Source organism: Pristiophorus japonicus, chromosome 4 (genome assembly GCF_044704955.1).
Source record: "Pristiophorus japonicus isolate sPriJap1 chromosome 4, sPriJap1.hap1, whole genome shotgun sequence".
Taxonomy (NCBI): Eukaryota; Metazoa; Chordata; class Chondrichthyes; family Pristiophoridae; genus Pristiophorus; species Pristiophorus japonicus.
In genome coordinates, this window is record NC_091980.1 from 239,588,873 (window position 1) to 239,615,763 (window position 26,891).

At 42.9% G+C, this 26,891-nt stretch overlaps 1 protein-coding gene and 1 long non-coding RNA gene across 5 annotated transcripts in view; one reads left to right on the plus strand and one right to left on the minus strand.

The window, feature by feature from the left end:
• Window positions 1-21,907, plus strand: part of ddhd1b (DDHD domain containing 1b) — a 154,293-nt gene extending 132,386 nt beyond the window's left edge. For 2 of the 3 annotated variants that reach the window (XM_070879199.1, XM_070879197.1), the window contains exons 12-13: window positions 11,656-11,838; window positions 20,996-21,907. In XM_070879199.1, coding sequence (XP_070735300.1) covers window positions 11,656-11,838; window positions 20,996-21,174 — 362 coding nt within the window. In that variant the 3' untranslated portion in view covers window positions 21,175-21,907. The remainder of the gene's footprint in view (window positions 1-11,655; window positions 11,839-20,995) is intronic. The other variant, XM_070879198.1, reaches the window with a different exon arrangement.
• LOC139263319 (uncharacterized) overlaps window positions 1-26,891 on the minus strand; it is a 70,487-nt gene that overhangs the window by 7,767 nt on the left and 35,829 nt on the right. The gene's annotated exons all lie outside the window — the stretch shown is intronic.

Here is a 26,891-nt window from a genome sequence, read left to right on the forward strand (position 1 = left end):
AAGTCTTCCTGTTTTTGCCCCCAAAGTGGATAACCTCACATTTATCCACATTATACTGCATTTACCCACTCACCTAACCTGTCCAAGTCACCCTGCAGCCTCTTAGCATCCTCCTCACAGCTCACACCGCCACCCAGCTTAGTGTCATCTGCAAACTTGGAGATATTACATACAATTCCTTCATCTAAATCATCGATGTATATTGTAAATAGCTGGGGTGCCAGCACTGAACCCTGCGGCACCCCACTGGTCACTGCCTGCCATTCTGAAAAGGACCCATTTATTCCGACTCTCTGCTTCCTGTCTGCCAACCAGTTCTCTATCCACATCAATACATTACCCCCAATACCAGGTGCTTTAATTTTGCACACTAATCTCTTGTGTGGGACCTTGTCAAAAGCCTTTTGAAAGTCCAGATACACCACATCCACTGGTTCTCCCTTGTCCACTCTACTAGTTACATCCTCAAAAAAATTCTAGAAGATTTGTCGAGCATGATTTCCCTTTTATAAATCCATGCTGACTTGGACCGATCCTGTCACTGCTTTCCAAATGCGCTGCTATTTCATCTTTAATAATTGATTCCAACATTTTCCCCACCACCGATGTCAGGCTAACCGGCCCATAATTCTCTGTTTTCTCTCCCTCCTTTTTTAAAAAGTGGTGTTACATTAGCTACCCTCCAGTCCATAGGAACTGATCCAGAGTCAATAGAATGTTGGAAAATGATCACCAATGCATCTATTTCTAGGGCCACTTCCTTAAGTACTCTGGGATGCAGCCTATCAGGACCTGGGGATTTATCGGCCTTCAATTCCATCAATTTCTCTAACACAATTTCCCGCTTAATAAGGATTTCCTTCAGTTCCTCCTTCTCACTAAACCCTCGGTCTCCTAGTATTTCCGGAAGGTTATTTGTGTCTGTCTTAGTGAAGACAGAACCAAAGTATTTGTTCAACTGGTCTGCCATTTCTTTGTTCCCCATTAGAAATTCACCTGAATCTGACTGCAAGGGACCTACGTTTGTCTTCACTAATCTTTTTCTCTTCACATATCTATAGAAGCTTTTGCAGTCACTTCCCAGCAAACATCCTCTCATACTCTATTTCCCCCCTCCTAATTAAATCCTTTGTCCTTCTCTGCTGAATTCTGAATTTCTCCCAGTCCTCAGGTTTGCTGCTTTTTCTGGCCAATTTATATGCCTCTTCCTTGGATTTAACACTATCCCTAATTTCCCTTGTTAGCCACGGTTGAGCTACCTTCCCCGTTTTATTTTTACTCCAGACAGGGATGTACAATTGTTGAAGTTCATCAATGTAATCTATAAATGTCTGCCATTGCCTATCCACTGTCAACCCTTTAAGTATCATTTGCCAGTGTATCCTAGCCAATTAACGTCTCATACCATCGAGGTTACCTTTCCTTAAGTTCAGGACCCTAGTCTCTGACTTAACACTGTCACTCTCCATCTTAACATTGTTGTGAGTGACAACGGATCTTGTTTCACAAGTCTTGAGTTTCAGGAGTTCATGAAACTCAATGGTATTAGACATGTGAGGTCAGCTCCATTCAAACCTGCTTCTAATGGTCAAGCAGAGCGTGCTGTTCAAATATCAAACAAAGTATGAAACGTGTAACTCACGGTTCACTTCAAACTCGTTTGTCATGTATATTGCTCAGTTATAGGACAAGACCTCGTACTGTTACTGATGTTTCCCCTGCTGAATTACTGATGAAGAGAAATCTCAAGACCAAGCTTTCACTTGTTCATCCTGATTTGAATGATCGTGTAGAAAACAGACGTCAAAGTCAGCAATTGTATCATTATCATACTGCTGTGTCATGAGATATATCTGTTAATGATCCAGTGTTTGTCTTAAGCTATGATCAAGGTCCAAAATGGATCGCTGGTACTGTTACAGCTAAGGAGGTCTTACTGCAGTTGTACAGAGCCTTGGTGAGGCCTCACCTGGAATATTGTGTTCAGTTTTGGTCTCCTAATCTGAGGAAGGACGTTCTTGCTATTGAGGGAGTGCAGCGAAGGTTCACCAAACTGATTCCCGGGATGGCAGGACTGACATATGAGGAGAGACTCAATCAACTGAGCCTGTATTCACTGGAGTTTAGAAGGATGAGAGGGGATCTCACAGAAACATATAAAATTCTGACGGGACTGGACAGGTTAGATGCAGGAAGAATGTTCCCGATGTTGGGGAAGTCCAGAACCAGAGGACACAGTCCAAGGATAAGGGGTAAGCCATTTAGGACTGAGATGAGGAGAAACCTCTTCACTCAGAGTTGTTAAGCTGTGGAATTCCCTACTGCAGAGAGTTGTTGGTGCCAGTTCATTGGATATATTCAAGAGGGAGTTAGATATGGCCCTTACAGCTAAGGGGATCAAGAGGTATGGAGAGAAAGCAGTAAAGGTGTACTGAGGTGAATGATCAGCCATGATCTTATTGAATGGTGGTGCAGGCTCGAAGGGCCGAATAGCCTATTCCTGCACCTATTTTCTATGTTTCTATGTAACCGTGTGTTCATTGTTGTGCTCAAGGATGGCCAAACATGCAGAAAATATGTTGACCAGGTAAAACTGCGGCATACAGATGAACTGGAACCATTTGAGGAAGATCCAGTCAGTGACCCACAAACTATCGTTTATTCACCAGAGGCCTCTGTTATCATTCCTGAACCTGGACCTTCAGTCTCTGATATTACCACTCCCACCAGAACTGTTACTCAACCTCCAGTCACAACTGACTTAGAACGTTCACCTAGAACTAATGTTGAACTGACACGATGAACTCGTGAGCGGAAAACCCCAGATCGTCTTGTATTGTAAAGTGACTGATACTAAGATCTTGAAAGGGGGATGTTGTAATATATTTATGCTTGGTGTCGCCTGACATCAGAGGGCGCCACTGTCGGATGTCATGCAGGCAATACAGGAAATTGGATCTTGTTCTTATCCGAAGTGGGAATAAAAGAGATCGAGTACACACCCGAGGCAGTTTATAATAACAGGACTCTTGTGTTATTACAGAGAGCATTGTCATTATCATTTGTGGGGGGGTTGATCGAAAGCTTCGTGGGGGTCTCTGATCACGAGGGTGGGGGGTGTATGGTCGCAGGAGATGGCTTTAAAGCCGATTCCCTCCTGGATGCATCCAGCCCTGCTTCTGTTTAACTGCCGGATTTCACAAAAAGTGTCAATCCTGTCCACAGGCAGTTAATCACAAAATGGAGGGGAAAATAGAAACTTCCAGCCTCCTTACAATATTTCAATTGAGGTAACGCCCCCTGAGAGCAGGTTGGTCCAGCTGGAGTACTAAGTATTGTTGTGCACTGCTTGCTTTGCAACTTTGCCTTTTAAAGAGGACTATTCATGGATGTACAGGAAGTGCAGCAGGGTGATCAGGCTGAAAGACAGCAGCAACATGAAGAGGAGGCAAAGGGCAACAGTTGGCCAAACAAATTTCATACGTTAAATCTCTCTCAAACCTATTGTGCACACTCCATGAACAGCCCTGAGAACATCTCCCAATGAAACTGACTGTTCTCTGAAGCCACTTAACAAACCCCTTTCCAATACTACCCGCAAACAATGTCTGGAGACATTTCAGCTTTACTGCTACCATAACTTCTAATCCCCATTTTTTTTAAATTCATTTATGGGATGTGGACGTCTCTGGCAAGGCCGTCATTTATTGCCCATCCCTAATTGTCCTTGAGAAGGTGGCGGTGAGCCGCCGCCTTGAACTGCTACAATCCGTGTGGTGAAGTGCTGTTGGGTAGGAAGTTTTAGGATTTTGACCCAGCGATGATGAAGGAACAGTGATATAGTACCAAGTCACAATGGTGTGTATCTTGGAGGTGATGCTGTTCCCATGCTTTTTGCGTTGTCCTTCTAGATGGTAGAAGAAGGTGCTGTCGAAGAAACCTTGGCATTTTATAGATGGTGCACACTGCAGCCACGATGTGTCGGTGGTGGAGGGAGTGAATGTTTGAGGTGGTGGATGGGGTGCAAATCAAGCGGGCTGCTTTGTTCTGGATGGTGTTGAGTTTTTTGAGTGTTGTTGGAGCTGCACTTATCTGGGCAAGTGCAGAGTATTCCATCATACTCTTGACTTGTGCCTTTATAGATGGGGGAAAGGCTTTGGGAGTCTGGAGATGAGTTACTCACTGCAAAATACCCAGCCTCTGATCTGCTCTTAGTATTTATATGGCTGGTCCAGTTAAGTTTCTGGTCAATGGTGAGGCATTTGACGATGGTAATGCCATTGAATGTCATGGGGAGGTGGTTAAACCCTCTCCAGTTGGAGTTAGTCATTGCCTGGCACTTGTGGGGTGTGAATGTTACTTGTCACTTATCAGGCCAAACCTGAATGTTGTCCAGGTCTTGCTGCATGCGGGCACAGACTGCTTCATTATCTGAGAAGTTGCGAATGGCACTGAACACTTTGCAATCATCAACGAACATCCCCGCTTCTGACGTTATGATAGAGGGAAGGTCATTGATGAAGCAGCTGAAGATGGTTGGGTTTGGGACATTGCCCTGAGGAATTCCTGCAGCAAGGTCATGGGGCTGAGATGATTGGCCTCCAACGACCACAACCATCTTCCTTTGTGCTAGGTATGACTCCAGCCAGTGGAGAGTTTTTCACCCTGATTCCCATTGACCAAGGCTGTAATGAGGTCTGGAGCCGAGTGATCCTGGCGGAACCCAAATTGAGCATCGGTGAGCAGTTTTTTGGTGAGGAAGTGCCACTTGCTAGCACTGTCGACGACCCCTTCCATCACCTTGCTGATGATTGAGTACGCTGATGGGGTTGAAACTGGCCAGATTGGATTTTTCCTCCTTTTTGTGGTCAAGACATATCTGAGCAATTTTTCACTTTGTCGGGTAGTTGCCATGGGATGTTGTCGAGGCCCATAGCTTTTGCTGAAGGTGGTTGCAAACGCTTCAGCCTTGTCTTTTGCACTTGTGTGCTCGGTTCCGGCATGAAGCTGTACTGGAATAGCTTGTCTAGATGCACAGCTAGTTCTGGAGCACAAGTACCCCCAGGTCCTGCAATATTGCAGCACTTTGCAATATTGCAGCACTTTGCAATCTCCATTTAAATAATAACTTGCTCTTTGATTTTTTTCTGCCAAAGTGCGTGACCTCACACTCTCCAACATTATACTCCATCTGCCAAATTTTTGCCTACTCACCTAACCAGTCTGTCCTTTTGCAGATTTTTTGTGTCCTCCTCACACATTGCATTTCCTCCCATCTTTGTATCATCAGCAAACTTGACTACATTACACTCAGTCCCTTCTTCCAAGTCGTTAATATAGATTGTAAATAGTTAGGGTCCCAGCACTGATACCTGTGGCACCCCACTAGTTACTGGTTGCCAACCAGAGAATGAACCATTTATCCCGACTTTCTGTTCGATAGTCAATCCTCTATCCATGCTAATATATTACCCTCAGCCCCGTGAACCTTTATCTTGTGTAGTAACCTTTTATGTGGCACCTTGTCAAATGCCTTCTGGAAGTCCAAATACACATCCACTGGTTCCCCTTTATCCACCCTGTTCGTTACATCCTCAAACAACTCCAGCAATTTTTGTCAAACATGACTTCCCCTTCATAAATCCATGCTGACTCTGCCATGTATCCTCTCTGCATCCATCTTGTCGAGCCCCCTCATTATCTTGTATGTTTCGATAAGATCACCTCTCATTCTTCTAAACTCCAATGTGTGTAGGCTCAACCTTTCCTCATGTCAACCCCTCATCTCCAGAATCCACCAAGTGAACCTTCTCTGAACAGCCTCCAATGCAAGTAAATACGGAGACCAAAACTGTACGTAGTACTCCAGTGGTCTCACCAATACCCTGTACAGTTGTAGCAGGACTTCTGCGATATAAACCATGCAATGTTTTATAAACCACTTAATTTGGCTGCAAACCACATGCGATGTTTTGTAAACCCTTTTAGCAACAAACTGTATAAAGTGTTTTATAAACCCCTTTAGTAACAAACTAACCTCTTAATTTAGCAAGAAATTGCATGTTCTATAAAACTCTACACTTTTGTTTTGCAGTAAAACATTGCAGGCAATTTGTTGCAAAAACAAGAGTGGAGTCTTCCAGGGTGTCTCTGGAGATGGAGCATGTGGTGTCCACCGGTACGCTCGTGGCCTTCCGCGAGAGGTGGGCGCCGGAGGGTCTGGAGTGCATCATCACACCCGGCAACCAAATTTTAATTTGATTTAAGTTTACTGTCTAAAGTTCAATTTGTTTAAGTCTGTCGATCTTAGTGCCCCCCTTTAATCAGGGGGCACTTATATTAAAGTTTGCAACAAAATAGTTGTAGGGTGGGGGGTGGGTCATTTCTCTGTAGCAACTGCAGTCCCGCAGAGGGATGTGATCGGGCGGGGCCCAGGGGCAGCACGGGCCGGCCCACACTGCGATATGTGCACGCACTAGGTCCGTGCAGCAGAGCAGGCCTCCAGTCGTCTTGGTTAACCCTCGCCACTGGACCAAGACCTAGCTCTGTTAAGTCCTGTGGTGGCTGGCGTGCAACGGCCACCACACGTTAAAATAAATCCACGCACAGGCATCTTCCACCCTTCAACATGCAGTTCGGGATCTGAAATATTGGGTCCTTCATTGAAACAACTGTGAACTCATCCTGTTTTGGCGTGGAAGCAAGTCATCCTCATTTCGAGGGACTGCCTATGATGATGATGATGATGATGGAGGGTGTCCTCCGTTTGAAGACGGGATCTTGTCTCCACAAGGACTGTGCGGTGGTCACTCCTACCAATACTGTCATACAGATGCATTTATGACTGGTAGATGGTAAGGATGAGGTGGAGTAGGTTTTTCCCTTGTGTTGGTTCTCTCGCCACCTGTGGCATGTCCAGTTTGACAGCTATGTCCTTCAGAGCTCGGTCAGTAGTGGTGCCACACAGCTACTCTTGGCGATGGACATTGAAGTCCCCCACCCAGAGTACAATCTGTGCCCTCGCTGCCTTCAATACTTTTTCCAATTGAACAAATACTTTGGTTCTGTTTTCACTAAGGAAGACACAAATAACCTTCCAGAAATACTAGGGGACCAAGGATCTAGCGAGAAGGAGGCACTGAAGGAAATCCTTATTAGTCAGGAAATTGTGTTAGGGAAATGGATGGGATTGAAGGCCGATAATTCCCCAGGGCCTGGTAGTCTGCATCCCAGAGTACGTAAGGAAGTGGCCCCAGAAATAGTGGATGCATTGGTGGTCATTTTCCAACATTCCAACAGACTCTAGATTAGTTCCTATGGATTGGAGGGTAGCTAATGTAACCCCACTTTTTAAAAAAGGAGGGAGAGAGAAAACACGGAATTATAGACTGGTTAGCCTAACATCGGTAGTGGGGAAAATGTTGGAATCAATTATTAAAGATGTAATAGCAGCGCATTTGGAAAGCAGTGACCGGATCGGTCCAAGTCAGCATGGATTTATGAAAGGGAAATCATGCTTGACAAATCTTCTAGAATTCTTTGAGGATGTAACTAGTAGAGTGGACAAGGGAGAACCAGTGGATGTGGTGTATCTGGACTTTCAAAAGGCTTTTGACAAGGTCCCACACAAGAGATTAGTGTGCAAAATTAAAGTACATGGTATTGGAGGTAATGTATTAACGTGGATAGAGAACTGGTTGGCAGACAGGAAGCAAAGAGTAGGATTAAACGGGTCCTTTTCAGAATGGCAGGCAGTGACTAGTGGGGTACCGCAAGGTTCAGTGCTGGGACCCCAGCTATTTACAATATACATTAATGATTTAGACAAAAGAATTGAATGTAATATCTCCAAGTTTTCAGATGACACTAAGCTGAGTATGAGCTGTGAGGAGGATACTAAGAGGCTGCAGGGTGACTTGAACAGGTTAGGTGAGTGGGCAAATGCATGGCAGATGCAGTATAATGTTGATAAATGTGAGGTTATCCACTTTGGTGGCAAAAGCAGGAAGGCAGAATATTATCTGAATGGTGACAGATTAGTAAAAGGGGAGGTGCAACGAGACCTGGGTGTCATGGTTCATCAGTCATTGAAAGTTGGCATACAGGTACAACAGGTGGTGAAGAAGGCAAATGACATGTTGGCCTTCATAGTGAGAGGATTTGCGTATCGGAGCAGGAAGGTCTTGCTGCAGTCGTACAGGGCCTTGGTGAGGCCACACCTTGAATATTGTGTGCAGTTTTGGTCTCCTAATCTGAGGAAGGACATTCTTGCTATTGAGAGAGTGCAGCGAAGATTCACCAGACTGATTCGTGGGATGGCAGGACTGACATATGAAGAAAGATTGGATCGACTAGGCTTGTATCCACTGGAGTTTAGAAGAATAAGAGGGGATCTCATAGAAACATATAAAATTCTGACGGGACTGGACAGGTTAGATGCAGGAAGAATGTTCCTGATGTTGGGGAAGTCCAGAACCAGGGGCCACAGTCTAAGGATAAGGGGTAAGCCATTTAGGACCGAGATGAGGAGAAATTCTTCACTCAGAGAATTGTGAACCTGTGTAATTCTCTACCACAGAAGGTTGTTGATGCCAGTTCATTAGATATATTCAAAAGGGAGTTAGATGTGGCCCTTACGGCTAAAGGGATCAAGGGGTGTGGAGAGAAAGTAGGAATGGGGTACTAAAGTTGCATGATCAGCCATGATCATATTGAATGGTGGTGCAGGCTCGAAGTTTGAATGGCCTAATCCTGCACCTATTTTCTATGTTTCTTTGTTTCCAAGTGGTGTCCAACATGGAGGAGTACTAATTCATCAGCTGATAGAGATCGGTAGGTGATATCAGCAGGAGGCTTCCTTGCACATGTTTCACCTGAAGCCATGGGACTTCATGGAGTCCGGGGTAAATGTTGAACTTCCCAGGGCCACTCCCTCCAAACTGTATATCACTATGTTGCTGCCTCTGGTGGGACAGGACATGCTATGGGATGGTGATTGAGGAGTCAGGGATGTTGGCTGTAAAGTATGATTCTGTGAGTATGACAAGGTCGGGCTGTTGCTTGACTAGCCTGTGGGACAACTCTCCCAATTTTCGCATGTCTCCAGATGTTCATGCAATGTTTTCCCACTTTTTCTAAACTTTCCTCTTGGTGCCAATTTATGCTTTTCTACCTTGTACGCTGAATCTACTGCTTTCCTTAAGCACAACCTGAATGGCAGGAGAATGTGAGGTGGCTGGTTGCTCCATTTCAATATATGAGCCTCTGTTCTAATAAATCCAGCCTCAATTTTTTCAAGTCTCTCCTTTGTATTTCCTCATAAGCACCATCCCAGAGAAAATGCATTGTACCCTCTCTATTGCCTAAACATCCTTCCTGTATGCAGTATTCCCTCCAACTGTTGTCGGACTAAGGCTTTATATAGATTCACCATTATATCTTTACTTTTATATTCCATATCTCTTACCAGAAACCCAGTATTCCATTAGCCTTTTGTTTAAGTCTTATCCACTTGAGCTGCTGCTTTTAATATCTGATGAACCTGAACCCACAAATCGATCTGCTCTTCCACATCAGCCAACTTCCCCCATTCGAAGTATAATTATTACTCTAATGTATTTAACCAAAATGTACTATATCACACTTGCTGACATTGAGTTCCGTCTGATACTTTTTTCTAATTCCACCATCTTATCAATATCTCCTTGCAACTTCCTTTGGTCCTCATAAGTATTTCCGATGATTCCTATTTTGGCATTATTTGCATATCTGGACACGACTGCCTCTGAAGTCCATATTGCCTGCTTCTAATTATTCTGTATTATTCAGCTCTGTATTTAATCATTTCAATTAAAGATTCCAAGATTTCCCCCACCATAGATGTTAAGTTAGTTCATCTGTAATTACTCTTGTAAGCTCTGCCTCTCTTTTTGAAATGGATATTACATTGGCCACTCTCCAGTTTTCTGGTACACATCCACATTCAATAGAACCAGGAAACATATTTTCTAGGGTCTCTGCTATTTCCCTCTGGATCCTTGGATGTATCGTCATCATGTGTCATCACCTCCCTTTAGCTTAACTAACTTCTCCAATACTTTCCTTTTACTTATGACATCTCACATCTCACTTTTAACACATTTAAGACTTATCTCCTCCCCAATATCCTTTTTTAAACACTGATGTGAAGTACTGGTTAAGTACCCCACCAATTTCTGTTTATCCTCTACTAAATCGCCATCCTCTCTACTCGGATCCCATCTCTCATTTAACAATGCTCTTTTTACTGATATTTATAGAATCTTACTGATCTTTCTAAAAGAAAATTGAGGTGGACCGGGGGTTGTATAAGAAATCAGAGGGACAGAGTTAGGAAAATTGGTTGTAGGGCTGAAATAGGTTAGAGATAAGGAGGGTCAAAACTGTGTATGATTGATGGAGCCATGTGAAGTCTTTCAAATTTTACATACTATCGGTAAAGTTGGCTACTAACTTTTTAAAACCATGTTTCAATGATCTGATCCCATAATACTTTTGGTCCACAAGGTGGCGTTGTAGGCATGGGTATTTGTTAAATGAATTCAATTCAAAAGAATGGAGACCATAAAGTCTAGTAGTGCAACTATTCTGACTGATTTTATATTTATGATTTAAAACATATAATTCTATTAATCTAGGTAATAGTTTATTGTGCCACAAAGTGAAAAACATATTTCATTAGCATTGCTTTTCTCACAATCAAGGATCAGATCTTTTAAACAGATAAACCTCTCAGTTGATACCCTGCTTCGGGCTGCTGAATTCAATAATGCTCTGCTCTACTCACCATAGAAAAAGCACGTGGCTCAATGTTCTGAACAGCAACTAAAGGAAATGAATGTTGAAGCATTTGTATGCAGGGCAGCAATAAAACTTTCTGATTTAGGGCAAATGCCCTAATCAGAAAGTTTTACTGCTGCCCTGCATATCCAATTCCAGCATTTCTGTTTTGCACATTTCCATGCAAGATAAGAATTTTCCTCAGTCCTCTACTTCTCCGAGCCCAGAATTTGGTTTGCAAGAACTGATAATTGAATCATGACTATGTTGACTTTATGCGAGAACCTTATGCTGTTAATTTGTGCTCAGTCTTTGAGCTTGCAACCTCATGGATCTGTTCAATTTTTATTCAAGAACCAGAGAAAGAAATGGTTGACTGTATCAACTGCTTCTGCCTTACCCTCACTAGCTTGAATTCTTGCACTGTAGGTTTTATATCCTTCCTACTATTCTTTATTGAGGGAAATTTCAACATTGAATTTTCTTTAATTCTTAATTTTTATTTTAATCCACCATTTAATTTTTGTGCCTGTAATTCAGTTGTTAAATCCACCTGCCCAAATTATACAGATCTCGAAGTAGCCCAGGCACACACTCACCCTTCGAATGTATTGTATGCAATGTTCGCTTCAAATTTGGGGCCTTTTAATCTGTAATTCCAAACCATTCCTTGAGCCTAGCAACTAAATATTCTACAAGCAGCTTTATTTCCTGATCAAAATGGTGAGCATAGTTTCTCAAGGTCACTAAAAGATAGTTTGCGAGGTTTTGCACATCTTTCAGAAGGTAAAACATTTTCCCATCTTTATTAAATTCTCATTTTTGTGTTGCTATTAGGAGCTGCACACATAGGAAAAGGAATTGGTGGAATATTGTTTGCAAGATTCACACGTTCTTCTATTAGTAGTCCAGTTGAGGAATTCAGGGAAGTAACAGATGCAGAAGAGAGGAGGGCAACTGAAGTTCAACTCAGTCCAAAGATGCTGTCGCGCAATAACTCTAGTCTTTTGTATGGTACAGGTTAGTATATGCAAAAATTGTTATAAAGTTTCTTGCAAAGTAAAAACATTTACAAATATTTTTTTCTTACTGTTATTTCTTACTGTATTTGATAAAATGAACTGCAGTTGCTAAATTTGTGTTTTTCCATGAACTTGGCAATTTGCATAGGATTTGCATGGAAATTATTTTTTTAAATTGGTCATCTCTTGTTCCTGGGCTTCCAACCTTTGGTACTGGAATAATAGTGGTCCAAAAGGAATGTGATAGTGGTAGGCGACAGTGTAGTCAGGGGAATAGATACTGTTCTCTGCAGCCGCGACTGGGAGTTCCGAAGGCTGTGTTGCCTTAAGGATAGCTCCTTGCGACTGGAGAAGAATTTGGAGTGGGAGGATCCAGTTGTCGTGGTCCACGTAGAAACCAACAACATGGGTAGAACTAGGAATGAGGTTCTGCTGAGAGAGTTTGAGGAGCTATGGTCAAAATTAAAACGCAGAACCTCAAAGGTAATAATCTCTGGATTTTTACCTGAGCCACGTGCAATTGGCAGAGACAAGCAGATCAAAGAGTTAAATGTGTGGCTCAAAGAGTGGTGTGGGAAGAAGGTGTTTTGATTCTTGGGGCACTGGGGAAAGGGGAAGCTGTTCCGTTGGGAGGGGCTGGGACCATAGTCCTGGTGAATCGAATAATATGGGCTGTAGATGGGGCTTTAAACTAAAAAGGGGCAGGGGGGAGGGAGGAGTCGAGTGAATGGAAATTTAGAAATCTAAAGAGAAAAGGCAATGGAGCAGTGGTAAAGATGAACAGATTGTGACATGAAGGCACAGAAGGTTAACAGTAATAATGCATCAGCAAATAAGATGAAAGAAGGGAATAATGGTAAAGTTAAAACTAAAGACACTTGATCTAAATGCACAAAGCTTTCGGAACAAGATAGACAAATTAGTGGCACAAATAGAGATAAATGGTTTGATCTAATAGCCATTACAGAGACGTGGTTGCAAGGTGACCAAGGGTGGGAACTAAATTTTCCAGGGTACCTGACGTTTCGAAAAGATAGGCAGAATGGAAAAGGAGAGTAAGGAGCCCTTAACTATAAATTATGACAAAGGACAGTAGTGAAAAAGGGATCTTGGCTCGAAAGATCAGGAAGTAGAATCACCATGGGTGCAGATGAGAAATAACAAGGGGTAGAAAACACTGGTGGGAGTGGTTTATAGACCCCCTAACAGTAGCTATTCCGTTGGACAGAGTATTAAACAAGAAATAAAGGGAGTTTGTAACAAAGGTAATAAAGGTGCAGCGTCAAGAATCTGGAGTTCCGTAATGTCCCGGAATCTGAACTCCAGACCGATCGGTGGCAGGGTCGTCTGGAATCCGTAAAATGTTCTGGAATCCGGACCTAATGACCCTATCGGCCTCGGGGCCCCGCTGCTGCACGACCTCTGGGCTCGCCTCACCGCCGCTGCCCTTACCTCAGGGCCTCGTCGCCGGCCCGCCTGACTACCTCCTTGGTAGAGCCCACCCAAACACCACATCAGCGGGGCCCTGCCCGACGAGAACATCCTCGGCGTTTCCGGCCCGCCCGACGACAACGACTTCAGCGGGACACTGCCCGATAACATCCTCGGTGGGGCCGGCCCGGCAACATCCTCGGCAGGGCCCCGCCCACAGTGGAGCGGGACAGTCCGAACAGCTCCTCAGCAGGAATCTCCCCCCCCCCCCCCTTCTGATATTCCGGAAATACCCGAACCTGGGCTCGGGTGTTTTCGAATTTGTGACGTTAGAAAGCAAATCAAAAGAACAGAAAAGCCCGGAATTTGGAATGGCCTCGGTCCCAAGGATTCCGGATTTTAGGTGCTGCACATGTACAATAATTTTGGGGGCCTTTAATCTTCATGTAGACTGGAAAAATCAAATTGGCAAAGGTAGTCTCGAGGACAAGTTCATGGAATATTTGAGACAATTTCTGAGAACAATACATCGTGGAACCAACCAGGGAACAGGCTATTTTAGGAACATAGGAATATGAGTCTGCCATTTATCCCCTTGAGCCTGTTCGCAATTCAGTGAGATCATGGCTAATCTGTGACCTAACCCCATATACACGCCTTTGCCCCATAACCCTTAATACTTTTGGGTAACAAAAATCTATCCAGGATTTAAAATTAACAATTGATTTAGCATCAATTGCTGTTTGCGGAAGAGGGTTCCAGACTCCTACCACCTTTTGTGTGTAGAAATGTTTCCTGATTTCACCCCTATAAGGTTTGTCTTTAATTTTTAGACTATGGCCCCTAGTCCTAGACACTCCCAACCAGCGGAAATAGTTCCTCTCTATCTACCCTATCTGTTCCCCCTAATATCTTGAAAACTTCAATCAAGTCGCCCCTTAACCTTCTAAATTCCAGCGAATAGAACCCTAGTTTGTATAATACCTCCTTGTAATTTAACCCTTGGGAGTCCAGGCATCATTCTGGTAAACCTACAGCATACTCCCTCCAAGGCCAATATATTCTTCCTGAGGTGAGGTGCCCAGAATTGCTCACAGAACTCCAGGTGTGGTCTAACCAGAGTTTTGTACAGCTGTAGCTTAACTTCTGCCCCCATGTATTCTAGTCCTCTAGATATAAATGCCAGCATTCCATTAAGCTATTTTTTTATTATTCTTGCACCTGTTCATGACATTTTAATGATCTGTGTATCTGGACCCCCAAGTCTGTTTGGACCTCCACTTTCCAGTTTTTCACTATTTAGAAAGTACCCTGTTCTATCCTTTTTAGGTTCAAAGTGGATGACTTGACATTGACATTGAAATCCATTTGTCACAGTTTTGCCCATTCACTTAATCTATTTATATCTGTTTGTGATTTTATGCTTCCATCTATACTACTGACAATCTGTGTCATCAGCAAACTTGGATACATGGCTTTCTATCTCATCACTGAAATAATTAATAGATACTGTGAATAGTTGAGGCTCCAACACAGATCCTTACGGGACATCACTAACACACAGCCTGCCCATTATCCCTACTCTCTGTCTCCTGCCACTCAGCCAATTTCCGAACCAGGTCAATAGTTTGCCTTCAATTCCATCAACTTCAACTTTAGCTAACAGTCTCTTATGCGGGACTTTATTAAATGCCTTCTGGAAGTCCATATAAATAACATCCATAGACATTCCCCTGTCCACTACTCTGGTTACCTCTTCAAAAAAATTCAATCAGGTTCGTCAGGCATGACTTGCCTTTGACAAATCTACGCTTGCTCTCTCTGATCAGCTGAAAACTTTCAAGGTGTTCAGCCACTCTATCCTTAATTATAGACTCTAGTAATTTCCCAACAACAGATATTAGGCTAACTGGTCTATAATTCCCTGGTTTTCCTCTTTCACCCTTCTTAAATAGCGGAGTGACTGCAGTTTTCCAATCTAAAGGAATGATTCCCGAATCGAGAGAATTCTGGAAGGTTATAATTAGGCCTTTTGCAATGTCCTCACTTACTTCCTTTAAAATCCTGGGATGGAAACCATCTGTCCTGGAGATTTGTCATTCTTTAGTGCCATTATTTTCTTCTTTACTGTTATTTTGCTTATGTTAATTTTGGGGAATCTTTGTCCTTGTCCCTGCCCTGATCTAGTATTGTGTAATGAGACAGGGTTAATTAGTAATCTCACAGTAAAGGAACCTCTGGGAAAGAGTGATCATAATATGAAAGAATATCACATTGGGTTTGAGGGTGAAATACTTAAATTAGAGTCTTGAGGCTGGATTTTAGGCTTTTCTGTTTTCGGGGCAAAAACAGAGGCGGGGCAGGAAAGTTACCGACCAGGAATAGTTTGTGCTTTGGTAAGGAAGTTTCGATATCTGGGCCCTGCATCAGGGACATGCAGCGCGAAGGGAGGCGGTGTACACTTTTCATGGCGCAAGGATGGGAAACTCATGAATTAAACTGCCGGGCCGTGTGTGCTCTGAAAGAGGCCTGGAGGGTGGGAACCTTTTTTAAAAAAAAAAAAAAAAAAAATTCCCAAAACATTGCCCACACCACCAAAACATAAATTGCTAAAAAAAAAATGAAAGAACAAACACCGCACTTACCTTTGGAGTACCTTACCTTCCTCTGTGCCGCAGGCTATGATGGACAGCACTGATTTCCCAGGCGGTCATTGCGGGCGCATTTCCGGGCGGACAGATGGGGCAAAAGTCCAAAGTACTGCTGGTGTCGCAACGAGAGGCGTTGCTACTCAGCGTCGCCGCAAAAATGGGACTGGAGGATCGCGGTGGGCGCAACAGACCTGAACGCTGCCTTTCATGCCACTCCAGGGCGAAACACAGAGCGTAAAGGACCGGAAAATCCAGCCCCAAAACTTATATAAAGTAAATGACATAGGTATGAGGGGCGAGTTGGCTAAGGTAGATTGGAAAATTAGATTAAAAGCTATGACAGTATATAAGTAGTGGCAAACATTTAAGTAGAAATCATCCAAAATTCTCAACCAATATACACTCCATTGAGAAATAAAAATTCCATGGAAAAGTGATCCATCCGTGGCTAACTAAAAAAAGTTAAGGGATAGTATTGTATTAAAAGAAGAGACTTATAATCTGGTGAAGAATAGTAATGTCTGAGGATTGGGAGAGCTTTAGAAACCAGCAATGGATGACCAAAAAACTGGATTAAAAAGGGAGAAATATAAAAACAGATTGTAAGAGCTTCTACAAAAATATAAAAAGGAAGAGAGTAGCATTGGTCCCTTAGAAAGTGAGATGGAAGAAATTATAATGGGAAATAAAGTAATGGAAGAGACTTTAAACAAATATTTTGTATCTGTCTTCACAATAGAAGACACAAAAAGCATACCAAAAATAGTGAGGAACCAAGGGACTAATGAGAGTGAGAGACATAAAATAATTAAGATCAGTAGGGAAAAAGTACTTGAGAAACGAATGGAACTAAAAGCTACAAATCCCCTGGATCCGACGGCCTACATTCTTGGGTTCTAAAAGAGGTGGATGCATTGGTTGTAATCTTCCCAAAATTCCCTAGATTCTAGAATGGTCCTAACGGATTGGAAGGAAGCTAATGTAAGCCTGCCATTCAAGAAAGATGGGCGAGAGAAAACAGGCAACTACGGGCCAGTTACCCTGACATCAGTTGTCGGAGAAAATGCTGGAATCCATTGTTAAGGAAGCGGTAACAGGGCATTTTGAATATGATTAGGCAGAGTCAGGATGGTTCTATGAAAAGTAAATCATGTTTGACAAATGTACTAGAGTTTTTTGAGGATGCAACTAGCACGGTAGATGAAGGGGAACCAGTGGATGTAGTATATTTGGATTTCCAAAAGGCATTTGATAACGTGCCAAGTAAAAGGTTATTACGCAAGATAAGGGCTCATGGGATTGGAGGTAATATGTGTAGCATGGATAGAGGATTTGTTAACGGACAGAAAACAGAGTGGGGATAAATGTGTCATTTTCAGGTTGGCAAACTGTAATTAGTGGGGTGCCACAGGGATCCGTGCTGGGGCTTCAATTATTTACAATCTATATTAATGACTTGGATGAAGGGACCGAGTGTAACGTAGCCAAATTTGCTGATGATATAAAGATTGGTGGGAAAGCAAGTTGTGAGGCGGACACAATGAATCTGCAAAGGAATATAGACAGGCTAAGTAAGTGGGCACAAATTTGGCAGATAGAATATAATGTGGGAAAATGTGAGGTTATCCACTTTGATAAGAAAAATAAAGCAAATTATTATTTAAATGGGGAGAGATTACAAAATGCTGAGGTACAGAGGGATCTGGGAGTCCTTGTAAATGAAACGCAAAGTTAACATGGAGGTACAGCAGATAATTAGGAAAGCAAATGGAATGTTGGCCTTTATTGCAAAGTGGGTGGAGTATAAAAGTAAGGAAGTCCTGCTACAACTGTACAGGGCGTTGGTGAGACCACATCTGGAGTATTGCATACAGTATTGGTCTCCTTATTTAAGGAAGGATATTCTTGCATTGGAGGCAGTTCAGAGAAGGTTCAAGAGGTTATTTCCTGAGATGAAGGAGCTGTCAGATGAGGAAAGGTTGAGCAGGTTGGACCTGTACTCATTGGAGTTTAGAAGACTGAGGGATGATGTTGAAATGTATAAGATTCTGAGGGGGCTTGACAGGGTAGATGCAGAGAGGATGTTTCCTCTCATGGGGGAAATCTAGAACTACGGGCATAGTCTCAGAATAAGGGGTCGTCCATTTAAAACAGAAATGAGGAACTTCTTCTCTGAGGGTCGTGAGTCTTTGGAATTCTCTACCCCAGAGAGCTAGGGAGGCTGGGTAATTGATTATATTTAAGGTGGAGGTAGACGGATTTTTGAGATACAAGAGAGTCAAGGTGTTGGGGAGAGGGCAGGGAAGTGAAGTTGAGGCCAAAATCAGATCAGCCATAATCTTATTAAATAGCGGAGCAGGCTCGAGGGGCCAGATGGCCTACTTCTGCTCCTATTTCTTATAAACATAAGAATTAGGAACCAGGAGTAGGCCATCTAGCCCCTCGAGCCTGCTCCGCCACTCAACAAGATCGTGGCTGATCTGGCCGAGAACTCAGCTCCACTTACCCGCCCTCTCCCCATAACCCTTAATTCCCTTATTGGTTAAAAATCTATCTATCTGTGATTTGAATACATTCAATGAGCTAGCCTCAACTGCTTCCCTGGGCAGAGAATTCCACAGATTCGCAACCCTCTGGGAGAAGAAATTCCTTCTCAACTCAGTTTTAAATTGGCTCTCCCGGTATTTTGAGGCTGTGCCCCCTAGTTCTAGTCTCCCCAACCAGTGGAAACAACCTCTCTGCCTCGACCTTGTCTATCCCTTTCATTATTTTAAATGTTTCTATAAGATCACCCCTCATCCTTCTGAACTCCAACGAGTAAAGACCCAGTCTACTCAATCTACCATCATAAGGTAACCCCCTCATCTCTGGAATCAGCCTAGTGAATCGTCTCTGTACCCACTCCAAAGCTAGTATATCCTTCCTTAAGTAAGGTGACCAAAACTGCACGCAATACTCCAGGTGCGGCCTCACCAATACTCTGTACAGTTGCAGCAGGACCTCCCTGCTTTGTACTCCATCCCTCTCGCAATGAAGGCCAACATTCCATTCGCCTTCCTGATTACCTGCAAACTAACTTTTTGGGATTCATGCACAAGGACCTCCAGGTCCCTCTGCACCGCAGCATGTTGTAATTTCTCCCCATTCAAATAATATTCCCTTTTACCGTTTTTTTTCCCAAGATGGATGACCTCACATTTTCCGACATTGTATTCCATCTGCCAAACCTTAGCCCATTCGCTTAACCTATCTAAATCTCTTTGCAGCCTCTCTGTGTCCTCTACACAACCCACTTTTCCACTAATCTTTGTGTCATCTGCAAATTTTGTTACATTACTCTCTGTCCCCTTTTCCAGGTCATCTATGTATGTTGTAAACAGTTGTGGTCTCAGCACCGATCCCTGTGGCACACCACTAACCACCAATTTCCAACCCGAAAAGGACCCATTTATCCTGACTCTCTGCTTTCTGTTAGTCAGCCAATTCTCTATCCATGCTAATACATTTCCTCTGACTCCGCGTATCTTTATCTTCTGCAGTAACCTTTTGTGTGGCACCTTATCGAATGCCTTTTGGAAATCTAAATACACCACATCCATCGGTACACCTCTATCCACCATGCTCGTTATATCCTCCAAGAATTCCAGTAAATTAGTTAAACATGATTTCCCCTTCATGAATCCATGTTGCGTCTGCTTGATTGCACTATTCCTATCTAGATGTCCCGCTATTTCTTCCTTAATGATAGCGTCAAGCATTTTCCCCACTACAGATGTTAAATTAACCGGCCTATAGTTACCTGCCTTTTGTCTGCACCCTTTTTTAAACAGAGGCGTTACATTAGCTGCTTTCCAATCCGATGGTACCTCCCCAGAGTCCAGAGAATTTTGGTAGATTATAACGAATGCATCTGCTATAACTTCCGCCATCTCTTTTAATACCCTGGGATGCATTTCTACCAAAGTGAATAACCTCACATTTCCTCCCATTGTACTCCATCTGCCATCTTATTGCCCACTCACTTAACCTGTCTATATCTCTTTGCAGGCTCTTTGTATCCTCCTCACAGCTTACTTTCCCACCTAGCTTTGTATCGTCAGCAAACTTGGATGCATTACACTCGGTCCCTTTATCTAAGTCATTAATATAAATTGTAAATAGCTGAGGCCCAGGCTTACTGATCTTTGCGGCACCCCACTAATTATAGCTTGCCAACCTGAAATGACCCATTTATCCCTAATCTCTTTTCCTGCCGTTAACCAATCCCCTATCCATGCTAATATATTCTCCCCAATCCCATGAGCCCTTATCTTGCATAACAACCTTTAATTGTGGCACCTTATCAAACTTGCTGTTCAGACCTACACACAAAGAATCAACATAAGAATTAGGAGCAGGAGTAGGTATCAGAGCAAAAGGAAATTGTGATGGGGCACCACTTGGAAGTGCAGTAAGCCAGGAAGACCAAAATCACAGGTTTGATTCTATGGGGTCAATTTTAACACCCCTTCGCCCAGCGAGGTCTAATTGAGACCTAGATGGAGAGACAATGTACAGCTTATGTATGTCAAGAGAAATCGTCTCAGCATAGGAACAGGAGTAGGCCATTCAATGAGATTCTGGCTGCGATCTAACCCCATATCCCTTAATACCTTTGGTTAATAAAAAGCTATCAATCTCCGATTTAAAATTAACTATTGAAATGACATCAATTGCCGTTTGCAAACTTCTACCACCTTTCATGTGTAGAAGTGTTTCCTAATTTCACTCCTGAAATGTCTGGCTCTAACTTTTGGACTATGCCCCCCCCCCCTAGTCCTAGAATCCCCAACCAGCGGAAATAGTTTTTCTCTATCTACCCTATCTGTTCCCCTTAATGTCCTGAAAACTTCAATCCTTACACATCCCTTAACCTACTAAATTCTACGGAATACAACCCTATTCCGCAACTTAACCCTTGAAGTCCGGGTATCATTCTGATCAATGTGAAATTTATATTATTGAATGCTTTACTTGAAAATTTTACTTGGAAATTCTGAAGTCTTGACAATATTTTAATTTTTTTTCTGTTAGTAGAGTTAGAACATCGCCTTGATTTTGAACTGCGGGAGGGCCTTGTAGAAAGCAGATATTGGTCTGCAGTAACATCACACACGTCTTATTGGTCATCCCTAGACGTCGCTCTTTTCCTCCTCTCGTTTTTGTACACACACAGACCACCTGGAAGTGAAGACCACCCGGAAACCACCTGATTGTCAGGAGACACTGTGTGCAAATGAAGAACTGTATAGAGAGACTATTGGTACTGCTGCTTAAAGTGCAATGAAAAACTTTAAGAATCACAGTTTTGTTTGTGTTTTTTATTTTTTTTCTAGAATCCACAATGAATACTGGAAGAAGTATGATTGACCTATTTCTAAATAAAGTAGTCACACTTGAGAAGTCAAATACTTTCCTTTCCTACCCCTTAAAAGTTTGTCATTATTCACTGTATTTCAGATATGTAAAGTACTTCATTAAGTTTATTGCAAACTGGGTTTGACACTAACACCTAGGGTGGAACTTGTAATTTAAAATGTTAATTTGTATTTATGTTTCAAATGTGCAAACTATATACAAATACTTAAAAATGTTTTCTACTCTGAGCATAACCCACAATGAATGTTGACTTGAAGTTTGCACTTTATACCTCCAACCTCCAGTCCTCGTCTTACAACTAGGCAATGTGGCTAACAATGAACTGTTTACACATTTGAAGTATGAAAATGTATTTTTGGTGCTTATAATTTTGTTAATACAATATCACTAATGTTTTTTCACTTTTTTGTTCTGATTCATGTATAAATATGTTTTTTTTAATTGTGTGCTGGAACAGAAAGCTACACTGTACTATTGTATAGTGCAGGAGGCACTGCATTAAGTCATTTTCTCGGTGCTTTGTGGGTTTTTTCAGTCAATAAAAACCCTGGTGGTTTTATACAACAATGTAGTTGATACTGTATAATCTCAAAATGTTACTGCTGAAAGGTGTTTCTCTTTTTATATAAAAATACTGCAAATTAGGACTATGCACAGATCATTTTCAAGCTGCCTTAAGTAAAACTGTCCAACTTTCAAATCTCCTTCCACTAACTTCCCTCTCTGGGTTTTAATTTGTAATTTTCAGCTCTCAAAACTTTATAATTTAACAGCTTAGTTTTCTGTATACTGTGCATTTTTTTCTTTTGCATTCATAAAAATCGGACAAATTCAGAAAGGTCCAGTATCTTAACTTTTATCCTACTCCACGATTACTCTTTCTTGTACTCTTCAACATTCACTCCCATGTAATAATTTGTGTCTTATTTCTTTTAATCTACCATCATTATCCGGCAAGTGAGAGGAATTAGTTTCTCTAAATAGTGGCCTGTTCAGACAAAAAGTATTCTTGGATAACCAGTTAGCTCTATTTTAATTCAAAGCCTTCTAATTTGACTCATCTGATTTCAAAATGTACATTGGGCTATTTTCGTAAACACCATCTTCAGTGCCTTCCATCAGTCCAAGGCCACAGATCAGATTCAAGCAATCTCCAAAGGATCAAGATCCTTTCACGATTAAGCTCAAGAAATGTTCTGAATCAGTGCGTGAATCAATTTTTTTCAACATCCACCAACTAAGATACAGCAAGATGTTGGTCCATTGAAGAAAATCATGAATGCTTGAGTTAAGTTTGCATCACTATTAATTTTTAGATTGGTTTTGAACAATATCTCAAACATTTGCACAAGTAGAAAACCATTAGAGGAAAAAAGAACAATAGCCATTGGAGTGGCTGCTAGTTTCTTGCTCTCTATGACAAAATTCTAAATGAAAATCCTTCTGGTGCTGAAGAGTATGGAGATTGGCAATGTTCCCAAGAAGTCTCGGTATTGTAACTGACTTCAAACCTCAAAATTGGCCAATAACAAACTATCCACATTACTTTGCAAAATTATTTAGCAAAGAATCCCCCCCATGTTCCTACTATCCAATTTTAAAACTTGTTACCTGTAAATATGTGCAATACTGCCATCTTGGCATTTCTAGTAACCATAAAGACAAGAGTGAACTAATTGCTCAATGTCCCAACTTGTCTAATTTTTTTTAAATTCATGGAATGTGGACATCGCCGGCAAGGGCATCATTTATTGCCCATCCCTAATTGTCCTCGAGAAGGTGGTGGTAAACCGCCTTCTTGAATCGCTGCAGTCCATTTGGTGAGAATACTTCTTTGTAGCGGTTTGGTACAACTGAGTGGCTTGCAAGGCCATTTCAGAGGGCAGTTAAAAGTCAACCACATTGCTGTGGATCTGGAATTACATATAGGGCAGACTAGGTAAGGACAGCAGGTTTCCTTCCCTAAAGTACATCCAAGAGCTGAGCATAATCTGCATTCAAAATATCTGCCTATTGTTTGTAATCCAAGAAATCAGAATTATAAGTTTCCTTCTTGACTTGCTCAAATCAAAAATATTCCATTGGTGAATTTAAAGAGAGACTCTCTCACTATGTAAATGATCCATAAGAGGTGAATGAAACACTTCCCATTGAGCATATTCCCACTGACCCCCTCCCTCCCTCAGGTCCTCTCCCTGGTTTTCAGGGATCGTGGTGTAGGTGAGCACATTAATCTTGGAATAGCTTGTGGATTTCTCCATAAGACACTGTCACTGTACTCCGGTCCCCTGACTCCAGCTCGTTGATCTCCATGTGCAGGCTCTGCTTCACTTTTTCTGTTCCTTCTCCAGCCACTCTCGCTTTGGCCGCGCGTATTCTGGCCCCATGTCCCGACCCCTCTGCTGGCCATGACCTGCAAGGCGTTGAGGTATCCGTTCTGCTGCTTCCCCTTGATCCTCACCTCACCTGATGAGGGCTGCTGTACTACTTATTTCTCCAAGATAACTGAGCTGGAAGGAAGATGCCTACAAGGCACCTTGTGTGGGCACTGGGCCTCTTGTATTGGAGGATGCTGGCGGTCTTATGATCCTCGTCTTATGATCCTCACCGATACTCGCCACCTGCAGCACCCCACCCCCAGGTGCCACGGTCTTTACCGGTTTTCACTGATTTTCTCACTGCCCAATGTCACAGGATTGGAGATGCCCAGTGGTTGGGCCACCACCATCTTCTTTTCTGCCATTTCTCACTACCAGAAAATATCAAGACGGGTTCGATGAGAATGACCAGGAAATCCAGGAACTAATAAACTGTAAATGCAAGGCATTCTTGAATTGGAAACGGCATCACAACTCACGAGAAAGAAAACAGATCTACAGCAACTGAAAGCCAAGGTCCAACAAAAAACTCGTGACCTAAAGAACAGAGCGCAGGAGATTCAGCAACTAGCGACAACTATGATGTGTGTGGCTTTTTTAGCGCAATCAAGACTACCTACGTCGCAAGCACTCGAGGTCCTACCCCACTGAGAGCCAAGAACGGAAAGGTGCTCATCAAGAACAAAGAGGCAGTCAGTGCCCGCTGCAAGTACTTCAAAGATCTCAACCAAGACTCTGTCTTTGACGTGAGCGTCCTCGACTCCATCCCACAGCATGCTACACACCACCATCTCGGCACAATCCCAGCCCGGCATGAGATTGAAAAGGCTATCCGACAGCTGAAAAACAACAAGGCCTCAGGAGCAGATGGAATCCCCGCCGAAGTATTAAAGCATTGTGGAGAAGTACTCTTGGAGTGAATCCATGACCTTATCACTCTTATCTGAAAGGAGGAGAACATGCCGGGGGATCACAGAGACGTCGTAATCATGACGATTTTCAAGAAAGGTGACAAGACCGATTGCGGTAATTACAGAGGAATCTCTCTGCTGTATGCCACAGGGAAAATTATCTCAAGAATCGTCCTCAATCGTCACCTATCAGTGGCTGAAGAGCTTCTCGAAGTCGCAATACGGATTCCGCCCACTTAGAGGCACAACGGACATGATTTTCACCACACGACAAATCCAAGAAAAATGTAAGGAGCAGCACCATTATTGATGGCCTTCTTTGACCTCACAAAGGCCTTCGCCTCTGTCAACCGAGAAGGATTATGGAGTGTCCTCCTCAAATTTGGCTGTCTTCAAAAAGTTGTCACCAACATCCGCCTGCTTCACAATGACATGCAAGCCGTGATCCTTACCAAAGGATCCACCACAGACCCAATTCAAGTGCAGACCGAGGTCAAGCAAGGCTGTGTCATTGCACCAATGCTCTTAATCTTTCTCGCTGCAATGCTTCGTCTAACCTCCAACAAGCTCCCCGCTGGAGTGGAGTTAATCTACAAGATGAATGGGAGGTTGTTCAACCTCCGTCGCCTCCAGTCAAGTAGCAAGGTTGTCCCAACATCTGTCATTGAATTACAGTACGCAGACGATGCTTGCGTTTGTGCACACTTGAGGCCGAACTTCAAACCATTGTTGATACCTTCACTGAAGCATACAAGAGTATGGGCCTTACATTGAACATCCATAAGACAAAGATTCTCTAAAACCTGCCCCCGCCACACAGTACTGCCCCCCCCCCCCCCCCGAGATCATCCACAACAAGACCTTGGACAGCGTGGATCACTTTCCATACTTTGGAAGCCTATCAGCGAGGGCAGACATCGATTACAAAACCCAACACTGCCTTCAGTGTGCCAGTGCAGCCTTTGGAAAAGAGTGTTTGAAGACCAAGATCTCAAACCTGGCACCAAGCTCATGGTCTATAGAGCAGTAGTGATTCCCGCTCTCCTTTATACATCGGAGACATGGACAATGTATAGTGAGCACCTCAAAGTACTGGAGAAGTACCAACAACGCTGCCTCCGTAAAATGCTGCAAATCCATTGGCAGGATAGGTGTACCAACGTTCGTGTTCTCTCTCAGGCCAACATCCCCAGCATCGAAGCATTGACCATGTTCGATCAGCTCCGATGGACAAGCCACATTGCCCACATGCCTGATACAAGACTCCCGAAACAGGCACTCTACTCCAAGCTGCGTCATGGCAAGCGAGCCCCAGGAGGGCAGAGAAAACGCTTCAAGGGCACTCTCAAAGCCTGAAAAAATTTAACATCCTCACCGACTCTTGGGAATCGCTGCCCTATGACCGCTCAAAGTGGAGAAGAAGCATTCGGGATGGCGTCGAACACTTCGGTCTCTTCATCGGAAGCACATGAAAGTCAAGTACAAACAGCGAAAGGAGCATACAGTAAACCAAGCACCCCACCCACCCATCTCTGCTCCACCTGTGACAGAGTCTAAATCCCATAAGAACAAAAGAAATAGGAACAAGGAGTAGGTTATACAGCCCTTCGAGCCTGCTCCACCATTCAATACCCCTTATCATTTAAGAAACTGTCTATTTATGTCTTAAATTTATTCAATGTCCCAGCTTCCATAGCTCTCTGAGACAGTGAATTCCACAGATTTACAACCCTCTGCAGGAAGAAATTTCTCATCTGTTTTAAATGGGCAGCCCCTTATTCTAAGATCATACCCTCTAGTTCTAGTCTCCCCATCAGTGGAAACATCCTTTCTGCATCCACTTTGTCAAGCCCACTCATTATCTTATACGTTTCATTAAGATCACCTCTCATTCTTCTGAATTCCAATTAGCAGAGGCCCAACTTACTCAACCTTTCCTCATAAGTCAACCCTCTCATCCCTGGAATCAACCTAGTGAACCTTCTCTGAACTGCCTCCAAAGCAAGTATATCCTGTTGTAAATATGGAAACCAAAACTGCACGCAGTATTCCAGGTGTGGCCTCATAAAATACCTTATATAGCTGTAATAAGACTTCTCTGCTTTTATACTCCAAACCCTTTGCAATAAAGGCCAAGATGCCATTGGCCTTCCTGATCACTTGCTGTACCTGCATACTATCCTTTTGTGTTTCATGCACAAGTACCCTGCATTGGATTCATCAGCCAACTTAGAACTCATGCGAGTGTGGAAGCAAGTCATC